This window comes from Stylophora pistillata, chromosome 11, assembly GCF_964205215.1.
Source record: "Stylophora pistillata chromosome 11, jaStyPist1.2, whole genome shotgun sequence".
NCBI lineage: Eukaryota > Metazoa > Cnidaria > Anthozoa > Scleractinia > Pocilloporidae > Stylophora > Stylophora pistillata.
In genome coordinates this window covers 29524018-29545513 of record NC_142529.1, presented here as the reverse complement: position 1 = coordinate 29545513, position 21496 = coordinate 29524018, and the positions used below count along the sequence as shown (strand labels likewise).

The following is a 21496-nucleotide window of genomic DNA, read 5'->3' as shown; positions in this document are numbered from 1 at the left end:
ATATTCTTCCAGTACGGTCCCGAGCAAGCTTGGTTAATAAGAGATTTATTATACGACTGAAGTTAATAGGGACGCAAGTGCGGTATCATTCAGAACCATTCGGGACAGTGCCTGGTCCAATACTTAGAGAATATTGGACCGGCAATAGAGCATTTTGATTGGTTGATTTTAGTTATTCGCCCTCTAACTGCCCGAGTCGTGTAATAATACTGAGTATTTTTATTCGTTTTTTGTATTTTGACTCGTCAAAGTACGGCACAACTCGTATAAATACATATATCTTGTTAAACAAGCGCGAGGGCCGTACTGGGAGAATATCAGCCCCAGGTCTTGACAGTACGGACCGAGCGCAGCGAGGTCCGTACAAAAAAGAATGAGGGCCGATAATCTTCCAGTACGGCCCCGAGCAAGCTTGGTTGGTAAGAGATTTATTATACGACTGAAGTTCAAAGCAACACAAGTGCGGTATCATTCGGGACCATTCGGGACAGTGCCCGGTCCAATACTTAGAGAATATTGGACCGGCAATAGAGCATTTTGATTGGTTGATTTTAGTTATTGGCCCTCTGACTGCCCGAGTCGTGTAATAATCAGCCATACTACACAACAAAACGTTCTTTAAGATATATTAATTGTGACCCTTTGTTGTAAGGCACACGAGAATAAGAGAGTACGGTTCGTGCTATTTTGAAGAGTTTTGGTTTTAAATCTGGATCCTTTTCTTCAGCAACAGCTCATTTTTTATCATTATGTTTTTAATACAGCCTTAATTTCCTCCTTTTTTCCAATCTCTTACTTAAAGCTTCTTTTTTTTCCTTCACGTTGTTTCGGTTCCAAATGTCTCCAAGATATTATTAGTCATTGCACTTATAACTTAGATACGTTTCATGCCACATTATTCTAATCATTTAAGCTGCAACTTCATCATTCTCTGCTATTAGAGCCAATTCAACTGGTAACAAGCCTCTTTTCTTCTTGGGTTTAAGCTGAGCCACTGTTTTCAGAGCGAGCAATCCTGGACATTTCTTCACAAGTGTTTTAGTGACATGTAAAAAGCCAAGTTCTGCAGCAGTGTAGCAATGTCTTTCCTGTTTTGTCTTCCACATCTCTGAACATCTCATATCTGTTGTCTGAGTTTAGTTCACTTTCCAATAGAATCACCAAGAACTTAGTTATCTACAAAACACAAGGCAATGATAAAGTTAAATATTCATTTCATAATATCAAAGTTTGAGGATATTTCAATCAGTATGCTTTTATCAAGAAATGTAAAAGAATATCTTACATTTCAGTTGAAATAGAGCAAAAAGCTCTATTTCAACTGACAGTTCGTTTCAGAAGAAATCATAAATAATTTTGAATTAATCCAACAGAAACATATTTTGAGGTTATGTACCTTTCTAGCCATCATAACAGTCAAGAAGAAAGAGACTTATATTTTACATCATGTTTGACGTTACAATCAATAAATTGGTTCTGTTGCTCGCCGGAAGCTGGGCTCTATCCGTGTGGAGCTTCTAATCTTGTGCGGCAGCTAGTACCCTATTTACCAGTGAAAAGTTGTTTATTGTCTGATTGAGGGTATAGGGTAAACTTGAAGCAGTTTTGTCGACTGTGGTTTATAAAGCGAACAAAGGTGTGTTTGATTTCCCATGTAAGATTTAAAGAAGCGGAAATTCCTTCGAATTATTTAAGTTTACAGAAAGAAATTCAGGTTCCTCCTCGGTGTAAAAACCTGACGAGGTCTTCTTTGTTTCATGAGGTATTTTTTTTGCTGTACGCTATTGTTTAAAATGTTTTGTTGTCTTTGTTTTATGTCACTCGTGAGCTTCACAGGTTTTTACAGCGAGGATGAGCCGAAATTCATTGTTACACTTGACGAGCGTGTTTATCTGTCTCGGTTGTCCACACGTTCATCACTGAAAATGAAATGCGTTTTGTTCCTGTATTCTCAAAGCGACAGCACTAAAGCTGAAAAGTGGCAGATCTACGAAATATCACCGACATTCTGGCAGAGGAACAGGATTTTAAGAAAGAACTTTCTCGCAGCAGCTGTGTTATGTTGACAGGATCTCGTCAAGCATCGTCTCTTATTCAAAACAAACGCCAAGAAATCGAAGATGATTTGATCACTTTCGACGGCAAAGTGATACATGGCTAGTTCACAGGAAACAAAGAACTTATGGACAGATTGGAGATAGTTTTTTTTACGGAGAGGACCAAGAATGATTGGATTCCAACTGGTTTGGATGAAAGGAGAATTTTTAACCTGCAAGGTGAAGAAATTCAGGGGAAATCCTTCCCTGGACCATCTCGAGGATTGCATCAAGGGAATTTTGACTGGCAAACCTCGCGTGTAATTTTGAGTCAGAAGTATGAGATATTGTGGAGTATCTCATCTATGTGGAGGAGATTAGAATGAGGTAGACTTTAAAAATCAAACCATATCTGTAAGCAAAGGTTTTAGAAATAAACGGTGGCCCTAAGGGTTAAAAATATTATTGAACCCCACTGTTCATGTTTGTATGCGTCAAGATAAGAGCTTTGCGCTTGAACTTTCAGACTTCTTTCTCTTCTTTGACCATGTTATTGGAGCGAATGGCAACAAAAAGGAACCTGTCGGCGACCGATAAAATTCCGCGGTACTTGAGAAATAATTGTATTGTTATTGTCCTAGAAGGGAAACTTAAAGAGGGAGCAGAGTTCTCGCGTGTGGATTGTATATATTTTCAGTTTTTTTTTCTAAATTTTTCATTTAACTGCATATTAAAGCCAATTAAATCGTTAGTTTAGAAACTAGAAAGAAAATTCAATAATTTCTTCATTGGAGTCATGAACAGAACAGCGTTTCACGTCTGAACCGTTTAGTCGTGCGAAGTCTGGGTACAAGAATTGCGCGACCCGCGACACGTCAACTTAGAGGAGAGATCCTGGAAGCGAGGTTCATCATGACGTCAACATTTCATTTTCATTTTTTCCTTGAGGTCGACCTTATGTGCCAATACCGTGCTTATCCCGTTACACAGAGAAAGCCACGTTAATTGGTGGTCAATCAATATAACATACCATGCTCTGATCAGAGGCTAATAGGCCTTTATAGATTATACTAGCATGATTTGAGCAAACTGGCACAATTTCTGCCAAGTAGCACAACGCTAGCATAATTCGCATATTTTGATAATTATCGGATCACTTTTGAAGCTACAATTTGATCATTTCATCTCTACTCCCAAGCACTCGGTGACGTTATTCGATGTTTTAAGTTTTTGTTCAAGTAGTAACATTTGTAGTTCACTGTGAATCACTGAGCGGCGTCTGAAACGGTCTGAGCCCGGCTTAACATGAACCACATGTTTATTTGAATTTCATTGTGGATTTGTTGTGTTTCTTTCTTGAAGACCAACGGCTTCTAATTAAAGAATGTATTTTTTAGACTTATTTGCAGTTTTTTCAAGGAGCGTCATTTTATGAAAAGGGGCATAATTAGAAAGAAGAGCATAATTTTAGCATAATTTCGCCAAAGAAAAAGGAATGCTACTAGCATAATGCCACTTTTACTGACATAATCTATGAAGGCCTAGGGGCCAATAGTGTATTCAGGCGTCATAAAAATAATAATTAAGCAAATAGCAGCATATCTTCAGCTTTTTTTTATAGCAAAATGTGCAGGCTTATTGATAAACAAAGAACACGACATGACCCAAGCATTCATTGAGGAATTTACAGAATGTAAGCCTGACGTTGGTCAATTTGTTTTCCTCTACAGGTTGTAAGAAAGCTCTGTAAGCAAATGCCATGAATATTTTTAAAATACTGATATCTCCTCGAAACAATATCAGGGTACTTATCAACTATACCATGCATTGTTTAAGCTAAATTTTGTCTTTATCATTATCGCATCAATAACTATTAATCCTCGTGGTTGAAAGATACACATAACTACGATTAATGACGATTGTCTGACACACTCGAGCAAACGTTCTAAAGCAATCAGTCAAGGACCCAGTCTTTTACAACTGCGACTCCTTCTCTCCACGGATAGAACCCTTCTTTAAATTCTGGTCCTTGAGCTTAGTACGAAAAGTCATCTCCAAGCAATATATTCTTCATGCAATATTCAAGGTGTGATAAGGCGGGACTTCGATCCTTTAGGGGGCACAATTCCACCTTCCACATGAACAATTCGTTTTTCATCAAAATCTTTCGGAATCCAGTCATTCTCGGTCCTTTCCGCGAAGTGAATAATAATGAGCCTGTTCTTGACAAGTTCTTTGTTTTTTGTGAACTCCTCATGCATAACTTTGCCTTCAAAAAGTATGTCATCCTCGTCTTTTTCTTGCTGCTTGTTTCGGATGAGGGAGCAACTTCAGAATACCCGTCCACCTCATTTACATGTGTCGGGAGGCTTTGAAGAACGATCGAGGCATAACACAATAGACGCTATTCTTATTTAATGAAATGTAAACGAGTGGCCGGGTGTTCTGAACTCGGTTGAGTAAAAGGAATCATCATCATGCATTCTTTGCTGAGAATTTAAACAATATGAAAAACACCTGGAATAGAATAAATAGGCTAATTAACGACAAAACGAATAGAAAACAAGTCATTTCTTCTCTTAAATGAATAATGATAACAGCCTAACTAATGATCCTCTTGAGATTTCTAACATCTTCAATACCTACTTTCCTTCGGTCGGTAAAAACCTAGCTTCACGTGTACCTCGTTCATCTCGTTATTTTACTAATTTTACTAATCTCCTGGTTACAGGAGATTAATTCTCCATCACTCTCAACCTATACTTTTTCCCAAAATCAGTTCCTGATTTTCATTCTTAGGGGGTTTTGCAACACCCTGTGGTAGGCCTTTCCCGATTGCGCTCGTAAAATCCTAAAAAAAGTGCTAGCAAAAATGGCTAAAAAGTGCTCAAAATAGTGCTCAAAAAGCGCTAAAAGTTGTGAACAGTCACCTCTAATTTTTTCGTAAATATGTCAATTTTTGCCCTCTTCTGCAGGCATTCTTCGATGGACTGCTGTTCTGATTTATTTCTCTTGATATCAGCCAGGCCCTTCTCATGTTTCTTTGATTTCGTGTGTCTTTCAATAGAACTTTTCTTATCACTGAGAACTTTGCTGCAGGCGTTACATCTAAGCTTTCCTTGTAAGTGTTGGTTTAGGTACTCTGAGACGATCCTGTGTATATACTCACATTGGTGGTTTTGACGCTTCCTCTTTGATTGTTCTTCCCTTTGGTGATCGGAACTTTTCGCTTTCGTGTTAACGAAGCGCTTTCTGGAGCAGTGAGGGATGCTCCAGCGTTTACTGTTATTGTAATTGTATCAATCACTTCTTCGTCTTCATTGCTATTGTTTTCCGACTGCTTCCATTCGTGCTCTTAAAAAACTAAAGCCGATTACGAATTGTAAATAAATTCAGCAGTACTAGTGTAAAGCCTGGACATCAGATGATTTAGACATTTGAGATGACACACACATAATACATCAGCCAATCAGAAATTTCTGTTTTCACGCTCAGTAGGGATAAGTCCACGCGCCTTTCCATGACAACGGTCTTTTATTCTTGACCAGTACATCATTAGTTATTCAAATTTATGACCTGGAACACGATTCTCGTTGCGAGCGATACGCAGTTTTTGCTTTAAAATATTTTAGAAGACATATGTTGTTCGAAATTTGCTTGAAATGTGAAATATTGCTCAAATGTTGCCCAAAGTGCGAAAAAGTGTTTAAGGTGGCTCGTACCGGTTTTCATCTTTTTGATGGTTTGTAACTTTGAAAGAATACAACAGAAAGACTGACCAAGGCCAGTAGAACACTTTTACGGGGTTGAATTATATAATCATTGGTTATCCAAAAATAGGTGTCATTTCGTCACCAGCAGTTTCCATGGCAACGCTTTCATAGGCTTATTCAGACGCATTTTTTAGCTTGTGGCTTAAATAATTCGAAAACTAACCGGGTGACCCCATGATTTTTTTCAGTGATTGCTTTTGGCACTTGAGAAGGAAAATGCACAAAGATTTTTAAAAACTTCTAGGGAGCGGAATTTCAGAAAATCTAGAAAAAAGGCAATTTTCAGACATCGCAAATTTCCTTCCGTAGAATTTTCAATTTTTTCTCTGATGATTCCTTTCGACGTTATTATCATATTGGAACAATAAAAAGAAGGGGTCACTGGACTTGTTCTCATGCAATAGCTTTCGTGAGTTTAGCAATTTCCACGCGCGTTTCCGCGCATTTTAAACTCTGGACTCTATAAGATCGACATTTGCTCATGATCTGTTATAGCTACCGTTGACAATTGCGTGTGCTCGCGCGCGCGCCTACGATCTGATGTTTACAGACGTTTACTGCTAATAAAGAAAATCATTAAACAGCTGTCAAAGACAGCCTCCCGGGCTCATCTTAAAAATCCTACACACGACTTCTGGCTATATCATATTATTTTCCTTTAAGTTTCAAAGTCTTCTTCCACTTCAGGTAGATTATCCTTCACTTGAGTTCTTCTTTTTTCGCCGTCGCAAGATTTCATAGCGGTTGAATATTTCTTTTAAATGTGAAGTGAAGCAACCTTTACTTCTCCGAAAATCGTCTTCTTTATCGTAGTTTCTATCTCCTGAGGCCGCTCAACACATCAAATACAAGCTCTTAGGTAAATTTCTCATATAAGTAGAAAAAAATCCTCGCGCCGCCATCTTTGTTTTAAATTTTCGTCTTTTAAGGTGGCTCGTACCAGTTTCCTCGCGCGGGGAACAGGTCACTCTCGCGCGTGACGCAAGAGTTATCTGTTCCCCGTGCGAGGAAACTAGTACGAGCCACCTCAAGGGTGCTCAAAATGCAAAATAGTGCCCCAAACTAAAAAAAGTGCTCAAAAAGTGCTCAGCGCAATCGGGAAAGGCCTACCCTGTGGTCAGAATGTTGATTAAAACAAAATGGAAAAGTTATGGACATTTGTTCCTCAGGTAAACCAGTTGTATTTGTGAAGGCTCGACCACACCATCTAACTCCATGTAGACAAACATGTACAAAGTACACTGATGAAAGGTGATATCTGATTTTAGAGCTTAATTACATTTGTGTCTATCAGATTAGTTATTTCTCAGATCATTGCAACTGCGAAATACTAGAAAATTTCTTAAGTTTTTTTTTCATTTCTTAAACGCTGCTGATTCAAAAATACTTGACAAGTTACCAAGAAGTTATGCTTAAGATTTTATATCTTCAAGTTAATCTTCATACCCTTCCTCTGTGCTCCACCAGAGGCGATAACTGCCTTTTCCTTTCTGTAGCCTTCAAGCAGCATTGTATGTGATCTTCTTGCTGTGTTTGTCATATTCTCTGCTACATGCTTCAACCAAACTGAACCCCACCCATTACAGTGGTGCACTGGACTTACTACGTGAATTCTGTGAGGTTGTCACTCTTCATATGGTTGTGTTTTACACCTGTGAAGAAATCTATCAAACAAGAATGTAAGTGATTATGTTTAGGGTAAAATCAGATCATTTAGTGCAGCAACAGGGAGACTTGAAAATATTGTTTATTATTGTTCCACACATATGCCATTTTACCATTTTATGAAAGCGCAAAATATGCCACGATGTTACATTGTAGGACAGGGCGAAATACGGATGGAAAGAGAAGTATCGAAATGGCTGCACTAAACGATCCAAATTTTTTCTTTTTTTGTTTGTTTGCTTTTTAAACATATCTTTAAGCCCTTCAGATTTTTTGTTTGCCAATGGAATTGTAAATGGTTTATTTCTATTATGTTTTCGTCTTTTGTACACGAGTTACGCAATCTATACAAAGTTGAGATGATTTGGAGAACATAACACTTCTAGAGAAGGAGCAAGTTTAAACAAATTGTCTGATTTCAGTTGCAGAGAGGGGCGTTCTTATTTTACACAGTGGAGGTATCGTGTTCTTAGCGTAGTGTTCAACCGAGACACGAAGAGTATACAAATCGATGGTTTATTTTCCTTCAGTGTCGAATGGTGAAACTACATGTAAATAAAATACAGAAAACGATGAAACGAAAACAGAAAACAGAAAGTACGACAAGGCAAAAACAATAAAATAACGGAACGATGAAAACTTACATGGATGGTGCTGCGATGAATGATGAACTGAGAAACTGAGGTGATAAATTAAGGTGAAATCTACCGAAACTAAAAAAACGCAACACACGAGCTGTGAACCGAACGGGCCTGGGAAATAAAACTGACCGAGTGGGTCCCAGGGCCCACTGACAAAAAAGGCGGCAAAACCCGTAACAGGAGGACCCTGTTTGACTGGTTGGGCCTGCTGTTAATCCTGTGTATAATACCGTTACGATACAGGGATCTCAAAGCTCGGTGGATGGTGACATCTTTGGCCTTCTTGTTCAACTTCATGAGGATCTTTAAGTTTTCGTGTGTGTCAAGGTAACTTACAACTCCCAATTAATCACTTTAGTTCGGAAAGAGCGCTGATCACTTAAAACTCATCCCTTCCCAATAATCTAACCTAATATTACCCTACATCTTTTAGGACTACAGGATTATACACACAAACTTTGGCTAAGATCATGTTACATGACGTCACATGATCCATGGCAGTTTTTATTATGATCTTTTTCTCTTTCTGTAGTGCATTGACTTTATCACTCTGTGACTCCGGATCCAGGGAAAACCAAGAACTTCAGTGCGTTTCTGTTGAGTATATCTCCTCGACAAAGCTGAAGTTGTCTTTGATAAAAAAAAAAAAAAAATTAAAGCGGTGGTTCCTATTAGTTCATAAAATATTCGAGAATTTCCTCTGAAATTTGTTTGGTTTGATTTATTTATTTTTTACTGGCTAGACTTTTTATTTATTCAAACTATTCTCGCCCTTTTGCAAATTAAAAGCAATTTACTGAACGCGGTAACTTAGTGGATATAACTCATGTGAAGTGCAAAAACCCAACGGCGTACTAATTTTAATTTTACCTTTAGTGGTTTTGGAGACGTCTTGTTGAGCGGATTTCGAGCGCTTTCCGAGCAGTATCCAATGGCTGAAGACTACTCAACTTTCAAGTAAGTGGCACTAATCTTAAAAGTTATTACTTCTCTGTGCATTTGTTTTATAACATAACATTGATACAGTGTAGCTATAGAGTTCCCTTTTATTTAACAAATTTTACGCGACCAGAAAAAACAAGCGCGCGCGGAAAAGTAGGCTTTGCATTTGCTCACGTCAGCAGCGTACACCCATGGGCAAATGGGGGACGCTAAATTGACCAATCAGAGCGCGCGCTTTATTTTAGTTATGTTATAAAAATATTTGGGTTAGGCTGCCGAATTAGGCGTATTATCCAATTGGGATATCATTGAAAAAGTTAGTTGGCCAATGGAAACTGATAAGAGAACAAAGATGACGTTTCTACTGGGTAAAAAGAGGAGAAAGGCTGCTTACGATAGAGTCCCTTTTCCTTGCCAGGAAGTTGATAATTTGTTAAACTTTATAAAACTGAAAAAAGAAATATCAAACCAAAGCATATTTCACATTTCAGTGCGTTAATGTATTGTGATCGTGGCTTTTTCCTAGAACTTCTTGAATTTAATGAAGATCGAAATCCTTAGGAGTCGGTGGAAGAGAAACTGAATGCGATCAGGTGAAAAGAGTGCTTTTTCACATCTCTTACGACTCCTCCAGTTACTGAAACTACTGAAGTTCATAATGAGGTTTTAGGAGTCGTAAGTGTCGTAAAACTAAAGCCAAAATGTTTACAACCACGAAAATGAGGTTAGCATCTGATTGGTTGGTAAGGTGACGCAAAGTTTTAAGTCCAATAAAAAAGGCAATTTACTTTAAAACCCCTCAAATACAACTGGTCAGCCTACCTATATCCCACCCCACTCCTCCGCTATTGATTATCGCAGAATTTTCCTTATTGTGTGCTACCTTTTCAAGGGATACTATGATGAGAAAGATGGTCAAAACAGATGAGATCTGAGGAAGATTAAAACGAGCGTCAGGTATGTATGTATGCGACAGACCTCAAACGTCTTTCAGTAATACAGATAGATTCATAGTTATGGTTAGGAAAAAGCAGAACAACTGAACACCTCTGTTACCCAAAGCTGGCCGGAAGTGAAAGGAAATAAACATGCACCAGTAAGGCTCTATGGATTAATAGTAAATAAAGACGAAAACAATAACAAAGCGAAGTAGAACAGCTAGAGTCAAGAGATAATGTATTATTTGAAGAGACGATACAAGCCAGTATGTTATTTCAATGATGATAAAAGTTATATCAGAGTCATCTTAGCAGGACATCTTGCAATTACGTAGATATAGCTATAGCAGTAGTCGAGTCGAGGTATGTAAAAATAAGCGTGTTTTCTTACAACACCTAAAAGTTTCGCTATCTGGTACAAAGCCATAATTAGGAAGTGGTAGGAATTTGGTTATTTTATTTATTTCCTATTTTAATTTTATTTGGTTAAATTATTTCTTTGACGGATAAACCAAATGTTGCGAAACGAAGTGTTTTGCTAGCGGTTAGATCCCAAGAAAACTACTCAAACATTTTTGGATAAATTATGTCATTTTTTCGGAGGCCTTGAGATTCTCTTCTCTAGTTTTCGGTTCGACAAGTTTTCGAGTCTCTTGGGAATAGCACCATCTTCAGGTTTCAATCACACACGCTATTGAAATAAAGCCTTTTTACAGTACATACTCCATTTTATGAAAAGAGACTTGAAAAATGTGCAGGATTTCTGATTCTAAAGGAAAGCTCATATTTAACAGAAATAAAAGTTGTACAACAGAAATATCTAAACCAAAAGGTGATTCTCTTTTGTTCATAAACCGAATGTGTAGCACAGATTCACCGATTAGCGGTTTAGATAACTGAAGATAACATGGTTGGATTTTCATTGATTATTTAATACCCCTAAAGGCGCCCTTTTCTTGATTCTCTATTGTACTGAAAGGTAAACCATTCCTAGCGTCATTGCTTTCTGTCTGTAAAGAAGTGTATGCACCATGGAGTATGGGCTATGCGGAAATCTTGCCTTAAGTTTTATTTTTTTTCTTTTGATACAATAAATGAGCCATCAAAAAACAACAGCAGCAACAGCTTAAACACTAGAAGCTAAATGTAATTACCAGCTCTCTGATTCATGCAAAAAAAATAACGTAAATATATAATTGCAAACAACATGATAAATATCACAACGCACTACAGCCAAAAATACCGTCAGCAATGTCTTACGGCTCAATCAGCCAAAAACATCTATAGTTTCACAGGTGGCAAACTATACTTTGGTCAAATATGTACCTCGTCTCTACAGCATTAAATCATCTGGTCCAAGTAGTATTCGTCGTATAGAATATTCAAGCTGGTATAGCAGGGGACCTTCCTTAATTTTCTCCCCTTGTAGATTAAATACTCTTTTTTCATTAAAATAATCTGGGATCCAATCATTCTCGGTCCTCTCTTTGAGGAAAACAATAATCAGTCTGTCCCCGACAAGATCTTGGTTTTCGGTCAACTCTTCATTGATCACTTCACCGTCAAAAGAAATAAATTTAAAGTTGTCGTTGACTTCTTGCTTCTTCTCTCGAATGAGAGTCGAAGCACGATGAGACCCGATAAGTACCACGCAGTCACTGCGACGAAGTTCTTCCCTGAAATCTTGTCCTTCAGCAAAAATTCCAGTGATATTTCTCATATCTGCCACACGTCGTAACCGGCTGACTTGCAAATAATCCTTTAGTTCTTCAGCTTCGTCGTAGTCGCTCTCAGTATACAGAAACAAAACGTACTTCATTTCTTTTTTTAACCTCAAGCTGCGCGTGTTTATGAGATGGAGCTGAAAGACCGAAACAAACTTCTAAGCTGTTTGGAATCGTAGAGAAGTCTGGAAACGTGAAGTCGGCTTTATTCTATCGCCCATCGTTTATATCAGTATCATGGTGTAAATTTCGTGCAAAAGAAACGTAGTATTCATGTCAAACAACATCTACAGTTAGGTGAACAAAAGTACTGTCTCGTCGGCATTTCTCAGCTCCAATAATTAAAGTGCAAAAATTTATTTGTCAATCGATGTTTCTCATTTCTTCAAAGTATTGGAAACTCTGATTAAACTCGAAGTCTGATTTTCTCAGTTTATGTGACACCTTTACTTTTAGAGGAAGCCATTATAAAGACTATTATCTGGCAAATATTCTTTCTCACTTCCTGCCCTCTGTCAATTCATCTAATTAGCGGCGCCAATTAATGTCATGGAAAAGAAAGTCGCTCGTTTCACCTTTTCCCTCCGCCTTTTGCTCAGAGATAGGGTTGTTGGTGACGAAATTAAATGTGGAAGGATTATACCTTGAAATGGTCGAATCGGGTGTTTCGTCCATTTCTTCATATCTTGACTTGATACAGACATGCCATTTCCCTCGTGAGTTTTCAAACATGGCCTCTGTAAGGTAAACTTAGTTTTGAAGCGCCAACATGTTTGTTTCCTGTCAGTCCTGAGGTCGAGAGTTATTTAAAAATTTGCTAAAAAATTCATTTCGATTAATTTTTTTGTTTACTTCCTTTTGTTGAGTTGAGAATTCAACTGAACCATTTTGGGTTTAAAGGCCCTCGTGTTGAGAGGACAGCTAGGATGTGTCGGGATGGGGTGGGCCTGGGAACAAACCAATCCAGTCTCCAGGCGCGTATCCAGCGTGGTGACGTGAAGGCATGAATAGGCAAACGGGTTATCCAGGCAAAAGTAGGCATAAATTTCGGACCGGAGTTAGGAGATGATCGTCTAGCACCTTAAAATGTCAATGAAAGTTAAGACATACAGACGTGATAGAACTGGAGATGAACTGATTTAAAAATGTGGAAGGAAATACAGGATTACAACGAACACGAAACTCCAGCTGAAATTGACCAACAAGTGATGGACATTAAATTTGACGAAGAGTTCTGGATTAAGGTAATTCAACTTTCTTCAAGTTTGTTATTGTGTGCCATATATAAAAGAAACTTATAGTTATAACATCTGCAGAAAAAGAAACTTAACTGAGCTTACCCCATCCCAAACTCTTAATGTTTATCCTTCCACTTGTTTGTTCACTAGCGGTAGTTTGACCTGTCAGAAGGTGATGTGTTTCGATGTAAAGTAATCCTTTTAACGCATTGACATATGCCATAAGCTTGCATAGTCCCAAGTGCATTACTAAGTATCTTGATTAGGTTCTTTGTCCGTTAGACCAGCATTCTTGAGATTTACATTCCATGACCTGGAGTTAAAGTGTATCATATGATCTGATTTCAAAGGAGCAGGTAGAATAACAACAATGATGCATTTGTTAGGATGTCACCATGACAGTGTCTGGAAGTTATTAATTTACTTACAGGTTCATCAAAAGCAGAGTGAAGGATCAGTGTCTTGGAACAGAGCTTTGGATGAGGTACAAATTGAAAATTTTATTCAGGACTACAAGGACAATGGAGAACAGGAAGGTGAAGATCCAGCATTGTTGATGTTGAAGCAGTGGCCAACGTCTGGCCAGTACAAAGATAGCTCTGATCAACTTCAAGGTCTTGAACAGAAGGTATGTAAGTCAATTAGTGTGGAACAAGTACCCTGTTTGACTTGAACATCAGTGACACATAATTACATCTCTTTTTGAGAAGATTTTTTAATGCAATTAGTCAAGTTAGTTATGAACAAATTCTTCTTGCAGATAAATCAACTTTTGGAGATCCTTTTAGAAAGTGAACTCAACTCAGACAATAGATATCAGAGGTTCAGAGACAAAGAGGACAAGTTATGGAAGACATTGCTGCACTATGCTGCAGAACTTGGCTTTTTGCATGTTACCAAAACCCTAGTGAAAAAATGTCCAGGGCTGCTGTATTTGAAGACAAGAGATTATGGAGATAAAAGAGCCATGTTACCAATAGAGTTGGCATTGATAGCTGAGAAAGATGAGGTGGCAGCCTATTTAATAAGAGTTATGTGGCATAAAAGGTACAGTTACTTGCTGTTTTGATTTAATGGAAAATGGTTGGAAACAAAAACTCCTTCACATTGATGTGGCATAAAAGGTTCAGTTACTTGCTGTTTTGATTTAATGGGAAATGGTGGGAAACAAAAACTCCTTCACATTGAGTGTCTTTAACTTTAACAACAGTTTTTGCCGAAGTTGCCCCACTGAAAATCCAACTTTCCATTTGCCATCCATCCTTTGCTCCTTTATGTTCTTGTCTTAATTAAATCATGCTACATCAAAGAATGATACCCATCTTTTTGGTACATTAAAGTAAGTCAGCCCTGGCACAGTACATTTCTTGCTTTATCATTTTTGCTAGAGTCCAAGGTCTATTTTCATGGAGACCAGATGACAAAATGACAAATCCCCTGCCATCATTCTTCAGCTTCAAGTGTATTATTGAGAATCCTAAGATGGAGGTGAGAGATTTATTTTGAAATTAACTACCAATAATTTTATGTGAAGTACAGTCTCAGAGACAGTCCGTCAGTATACAATTGAATAAGGGGGGTAATTTTCTAAAGAAACTGGTCACGTGCTTCATCTGTGGAGGTAACAAGGTAATTTGGTTTTATCAAATAAGTTGAAATTGTAAATTGGCCACTGTAAAGAGTCAAAAAGCTGATGTTTCGAGCGTTAGCCCTTCGTCAGAACAAATGTAGGAATTGTGGGTTGGGTGTGTGTTTATGTGAAGGGAGTGGTGCTACAAGGCTACACTATTGGTGGGAACATGGTGACAAGAAAAACAAGAATAAAAAAGTATAAAGTAAAGCGTTCCTTGATACCAGTGGGGCTAAGAGTGCCGATTTGAAAGATAAACTTTTGTTCAAGAGTTTTGCTACCTAAATGTAAGGAAAGAGTGCAGGTTGACATATGCTGCTTAGAATGATTAGGTAGATTAAAGCATCTAGTGACTGGTTTTGATGTGTCCTTGTCATTCCTTTCTACATTATGAAGGTGTTCTTGGAATCAGTCACCTATTTGTCTTCCTGCAAGTTATGCAATAGATGACAAAGAGTATTAGTTGATATAACCAAATTACATCAGTATAAAGTCATAATCTGTAGGTAAATGTACCTGGCATACTTCCAGTTATAATGAGATGTTATTATATCAGAGAAGAGGCTTCTGGGTTCAGTGCATTTCATTCAGATCTTGTTGTTATGCCCCAGAGTTTTTGACATTGATTGTTGTCTGCTGTGCCATAACAAACTTTTCAACAAAATTAGGAGAAGGTCATCATATATATCTTAAACATGGAATAGCATGTAATTTGCTTGATTTATTAACCTGAAGGATATTTTGTCTGTAGAAAACAGTGGTGGCTATACTAGACCAGATGGTGAATCCTCACTGGCCACAACTTCCAAAACGCAAAGAAAGCTATGAAAATGAAGAAGAAAAGGAAGGGATTGAAGGGGCATGGAACACAATAACAGATGATCCATTGGAATATCACTTTTATTATCATATTCTGGATGGTGATGATGGAGGACGACCCCCAAAGAATACGGCCTCAGGGTTGAAAGAGCAGATGAATAACAAATATTTTAACAAGAGAGACACATCTTGTTTACACATGATTGCAAAGAGTTATAATGAGGTGAAGTTAAGGACACAAAAACTGTGGAAAGAAATAGGATTGTGTTTTGTAATTTGTTATTAAGAAGGTTTTTCCTTTCAATCTTAGGGGGCTTTGCAGCATCCTGTGGTTAGAATGTTGGTTAAAACAAAATGGAAAAGTTATGGACACTGGTTTTTAAGGTAGAGTGGATACGCATTTGCATGTTGCAACAAAGATGTTCAGTCAAGATATTATACATTATTCCAGTTCTTAATTTGTTATTAATGTGTCTCCTTTTTTTGCTGAAATTTCAACTTTCTTATAAACCTTGTTATCATGTATTTACAGCCTTCAAACAGGATCCTTTGTCATCTTCTTGCTGTTCATGTCACATTCGCTGCTGCATGCCTCAACCAAACTGGACCCCACCCAGTACACTGATGTACCAGATATCCTGCGTGGATTTTGTGAGATTGTCACTCTTGCTATGGCAGTCTTTTACATTTGTGAGGAATTCCATCAAATGACAATGTGAGTAATTCTAGCCAATCCTATCATATATTGACTCAACACAGGAAAACCTGTGAACAGAAGAACAAGGTAAATATATTAGTCATTTTTTATTATCAAACTGATATAACAACCTCCATCTGGGGTGAAATAGCATGGATAATTGCCTGTGGCATTATATCTCCTCTGAAAAAATAACAGTTTTTCAAGAACAAAGCTGCAGGAAAACTGCGAGCTTTGAGAAACAGACAGTAATATCCAAGGATATTCCCTTAAGAGTATTCAGTCACTTAATGCATTAAGACCAATCCCGCGTGATTAAAAGTATTTGGTGGATTATTGATATTACCATATCTTGGTCTGATTTCCTATAGAGCAAGGCATTTCTACTTCACAGAGTGGATAACCGTGTTTGACTGGTTAGGCCTGCTGTTGATCTTGTGTATGATTCCCTTGCGATATGCCGAGAGTGATGTACAGTGGCTGGTGGCATCTTTAACTTTCCTGTTCAATTTCCTGAGGATATTTAAGTTTTCTTGTGTAACAAGGTATGGTATCTCACATTTAAGGTTTGCTATTTTTGAGCATTTGCCTCTTATTTTTTCAGCAAATCTGTAATTTTTTACAACAAGTGTTTAGTGTATCGCTATGCATATTCTGTGCTTTTGAGATTACTCCCGCGACTATCAGGATTTAAGCGAAAAGTAGATCAATCAAGTTTATTGTCTTTACGTGAGACATGGTTACCCAGTTGCCCGAGCCAGAGCCTCGTGTATGAAACGTAAGACATACCCACCCATCCCACCCCAGGAGAAGACATCCACTACACAGTAATCTCGTGCGCGGGAAATTAACGTCTCCAACCCTTAACCCTGCAGGAGACGGGGCCTACGGTTTATTCGTTCTTATCCGAGAAGACTAGAATATCTATACACTTCTTGATATTAGGCCATCCCAATTTAATGCTTCGTTTCCCATCGCCCGACCGACCCATTTTTTTGGAAAAGTAAAAAAAAATTCCTACAACATTTTTATAGCCTTTTTAGACATTTGACAGTCGTTTTAACATAAATCTTTTACCACCTGATTATACCAGGTTACCTGGTAAGGCCACAACTCTCTTCTCTTTTCGTAATCTCATCACAACTGCACATGAATTACTATCTGCCATTGTAGATAAAGAATAACGAACGAAGACGTTTTCGGGTTAACTTTGTAACCAAGCTTTCGTACTTAGCAGCCCGGCCTTTTCTGGCACTCAGACCCCTTCAAGTGTTCGTTCCTTTTTTGTCTTTTTTTTACCCGACCGACCAACCCACCCTCTTGAGAGGGAGGGCGATGGGAAACGAAACATTAAATCGGGATGGCCTTATAGAAAGGTAGCAAATTCTACTCAGTTATTTTTAAACCATGAGCATTGGTCCGACCGAGGCTCGAACCCTTGACCTTCTGCACAACACATTCCGGCGTTCCAACCAATTGAGCTAACCGGGAGGCGGTCATGATCAGTTACAAATGCTTCTAAACAATGCAGTGATCAGATGTCTTAATCGTAAATTAACACTTTCATAAGGTGCCCATTGCCTCATCTTTTTCAGAACAACAGGATTATACACACACACTTTGGCGAAGATAATTTTACATGACGTAACAAGATCCATGGCAGTTTTTGGTGTAATCTGTCTTTCCTTCTGTGGTGCCTTATCATTATCGCTTTGTTATTCTGATCAAAACCAGCCGTTAAGGTGCGTTTTTAATACTTACCTGCTAGTGGAGTCCTGCGGGTAGTGGGAATATTCTAAATCTCTAAAAATGTATATCTTTACATTCAGTGGCTTTGGGAATTTGCTGTTGAGTGGATTTCGTGCTCTGCTCGAACAAAAGCCAATGCTGGAAGATCACTTAAAATTCAAGTAAGTGGTAGTTTAAGCGTTCTTTCAGTTAACTTGTCGTGAAAAGACTATTTGGTTTACTCCTAAATACATCGTTGGCTCATGCAAATTAACCTTTAAGAATTGAAAATTGTTTTCCTCTTTGCAGCTGGCTGTCAGTTCTGTTGATGATGGCGTACATGGGAATAGTGACTTTGATTCTACTCAACATACTCATTGCACAAATGAGCACGACCTACACTCAGGCCAAGAAAGTCGCCCGTCTGGAATATGATGTGGATCGGATTTTACAACTCTCTCGCATGGAGGGATTTCCTTTTCTGGTAAATATCCAATCAAAGAGCTAATCATGAGAATCGAACATTGAGAGGCACGTACCAGCTTGCTTCATTGAGATCATGTGCGATTGCGCAAATAATTGAGAATGCGGGTGCGGATGGGATGAAGTAATTGATTTTTTACTACATCTTTTCTCTCTGCAGAATTTGCGCGTTAAGTACTACAAGGAGGGAGACTGGATCAGTGAAATGGAACTCTCAAAAGGTCAGCAGTGAAATACTTAAGGTATATGATCTTTAGGCAGGCGAGGACTGAAGACTGGTAAGAGAACTAGTGTGAGGCAGCGTGAAAACGAAAAGTTATACGATTGTACACTTTTTTTCGATTAGTGAGAGCTATGTTGTCAATCTGAGAAATTACTAGTTTCTTCTTCTTCTTCTTCTTCTATGCTTTGTTCTTTCAACTCCTTCATGGCGGGAAAAATGAAATCTCGTGTCAAGCTGGCACTCCGGTTACGACGCAGAAGATAATCTATCGGTATATGCTGTACGTTTCTTTACGTAAGAACTTTCTCTTTCTCTTTGTTTGTAGAACTTCTTGAATTCAGTGAAGATCGCAGTCCTGGCGAGTCGGTGGAAGAGAAACTGAATGCGATCAGGTAACAATTATTATTTATCTATTCTCTCCCTTTCTTGCAATTGCTATTAGCTCTTCTCTCATTACCAACAGATAAGCTTTTGAAAAGATCTACTTACCTGCGCTCATCCCCTTCTGAGTTTCACTCGAACTCTGTTGTCGTAATTTTTGTTCAGGAATATGATGAGGAAGATGGTGAAACAGATGAGGCCTGGAAACGGATGAAAGAAGCTCTGTGTTCCTACGTGACTACGATGGGAATATGCCTTCGGTCTCCATTTTTGTGCGCTGGTTTCTTTAGTCATTTGACTGAGAGTCTTTCGTTTCCTGAGTTATTTTCGCAAGGAAATCAAGAGGAGGGTCACTGAAAACGAAATGAGAGGACATAGAAGTGGCCAGACGGTCTGATCTAAGACAGTATAAAAAGCGCAGTATAAAAAGCATTCAAGCAAATCGATTGGTTGTAATTAAAGGGTAATTGTTTAAGAAAAGCAAACATCGCCGAGCGTTTGTAAAACCGCCGTTTGAAAAAGCTTCATTTTGTAACCGACACTCTTGGACAGGAAAGTGTGAGTAACATTATATGCTTACGAAAAATGAAGGTCACCTTTGAATAAGTTAGTTTATAGAAAGTATTAGTTTATGTTTTGTTTTGATTTTAAATTATTTAACCAAAATACATCTCCCACAGAGATATTTACAAGATGTGAGAGTTAATTACGAGATATTTAGTTTGTAAAGAGTTCTTTTATCCATCACTTTAACACGGATACATTTACTCAAGAGTGTAGCATACATTTAAAAGAAATAAAATAAACCGAGACGATAGCAGGTTGAACTTCTACGATAAAGACCTCTTTGGATTTCATTTCGAATTAAAGATATGTCAGTTACATTTTGCAAATTTGCTACTTCTTACCGACTTCAGAAAGCTGAAAGAAAATGCTCCAGGATGTCAAGTGAATGGTCCTGAGGTGCATAACTGAAATACATAATTATTAAACAAGCTTCTGGTGTCTTCTACGTTAAATTTTTCAGTTCATGTTGGGACTGATTATGAAAAAAAATGGATACAAATAAGAACACAAACAAACAACGTCGGTAGCAGGTCAAGGTTACGCAAAACGGACATCATCTTGAAACCGAAATTGGAATATAAGATTATGGTTGAGACAAAAATATATCTCGTTACATGCAGTTACAAATAATCACGAGGAACAACAAAACAAATGTTTATTAAGTAACAAATTTATCTATTTAATTTTATTTATTTAACAATTCGTGAAAGGCAGGTAAATTTACAATAGGACAAGGTTGTCTTCTACTAGGTAAATTACCTTTCCCTATCCCTTACAAACAGACAAAATGGAAACCCAACCCACTTACAAGCCCCCACGGCTACGAAATAACAAATTAAAATATTTAATCATTAACGAAAGAGAAAAAAAACAGTTGGTTAACATGCACAAGAATTAAGAGCATTGAAACGACAACATTTTACACAAACTATTTTAAAAGAACGGACGTCGTCTTGATTCGGGAAACTTTGCTAAGTCTTATTAGGTAAAAGAATGTTTTAGCTTTTTGACGATAGATGATGGTTCCTTTTCAGCTCTTATGTTATCTGGTGAGGCGTTTCATATGTTACAGATTCTTACAAAAAAGGAATCGCTCGAGTGAGGTGTTAGCTTTTATATTATTGAGAAAAATGTCAGAGGCGCCACGGCGCGAGCGCCCACTACAAAACTCAAGGAGGTCGTTTCTTTTCAGATCTATTAAACTAATTTGCATTTAAAGAAACAGATAATGTCTAGATATTCCAGAGAATAGTTCAGGGGAAAAAAGTTCAGTTCTAATAGACATTCCTTGTAAGAGAGGCCAGGGCCTTTGCATATAAATCGTGTGACTCTGCGTGGATGTTTTCGATCTCGACTATTAGTGTGGGAGATTGGGGAGCCCACAGTTGAGACGCTTAGCAGAGATGTGATCTTACCAGTGATAGCTATGGAGATAGGGTCTTCACAAGATCCCTTTTGAGGTCTCTTACAGTTACGTTTAATAAAACCCATCATGCACTTGACTTTTGCAAGAACTGAAGATATAAATTAGTGGGGAATATGATTAATGGGATGAAAGTAAATTTTAGATGATCTAGGATGGGAAGGGGTTCTCAAGACTAAATATAAATTAACAATTATTCCACGAGCGCGCGTTGGATATGAGATGATAGATAGCCAACGAGGCGCGTAGCGCCGAGTTGGCAATAATTATCTCATATCCAACTAGCGCGAGTGGAATAATTGTTTTATTAAAAAACGTTAAATTAAATTATTAAATTTTATTAAATTTTTAGCTCCCTTTTAATTTTAAGCTGCCACGTACGCTTACCATATTTGTAGATTATGGTGTATTGGCTGATATACCATAATGGCTAAGCCAATAAAAAGTCTTGAATTGCATTATCCAATGATCTAGTTTTTTATAATAATAAATATAACACGTAACCTGAAGGAAAAAAAACAAAAAACAAAACGATTGAAGAATGATAACCACAATGATTCTAACCGAAGGCTGGGGGCGGTCGGGCGG

At 37.9% G+C, this 21496-nt stretch overlaps 2 protein-coding genes and 1 long non-coding RNA gene across 4 annotated transcripts; 1 reads left to right on the top strand and 2 right to left on the bottom strand.

Annotated features, from left to right (window-relative positions):
- Positions 1–7971: 7971 nt before the first annotated feature.
- LOC148721104 (uncharacterized) lies at positions 7972–8177 on the bottom strand. Its single transcript, XR_015993594.1, has 2 exons — positions 8119–8177; positions 7972–8019 (listed from the first exon to the last, which is right to left on the bottom strand). It is a non-coding gene; the product is annotated as an uncharacterized LOC148721104 (long non-coding RNA).
- Positions 8178–11328: 3151 nt separating this feature from the next.
- On the bottom strand, positions 11329–11814 carry LOC148721103 (uncharacterized). The gene has a single exon (XM_088737747.1). The coding sequence runs from the start codon at positions 11812–11814 to the stop codon at positions 11329–11331; it is 486 nt and encodes a 161-aa protein (XP_088593873.1).
- Positions 11815–12434: 620 nt separating this feature from the next.
- On the top strand, positions 12435–19802 carry LOC111346401 (uncharacterized). Of its 2 annotated transcripts, XM_022953690.2 has the most exons (14): positions 12436–12963; positions 13388–13585; positions 13718–14004; positions 14346–14445; positions 15339–15629; positions 15717–15790; positions 15939–16121; positions 16475–16648; positions 17699–17845; positions 17933–18013; positions 18141–18315; positions 18475–18535; positions 18863–18929; positions 19084–19802. In XM_022953690.2, the coding sequence occupies exons 1-14, from the start codon at positions 12865–12867 to the stop codon at positions 19130–19132; spliced, it is 1986 nt and encodes a 661-aa protein (XP_022809425.1). In that variant the 5' UTR covers positions 12436–12864; the 3' UTR covers positions 19133–19802. The 2 variants fall into 2 exon arrangements, with proteins under 2 accessions (XP_088595896.1, XP_022809425.1); XM_088739770.1 differs by lacking the exon at positions 17699–17845 and having other exon boundaries at positions 12435–12963.
- Positions 19803–21496: the final 1694 nt, after the last annotated feature.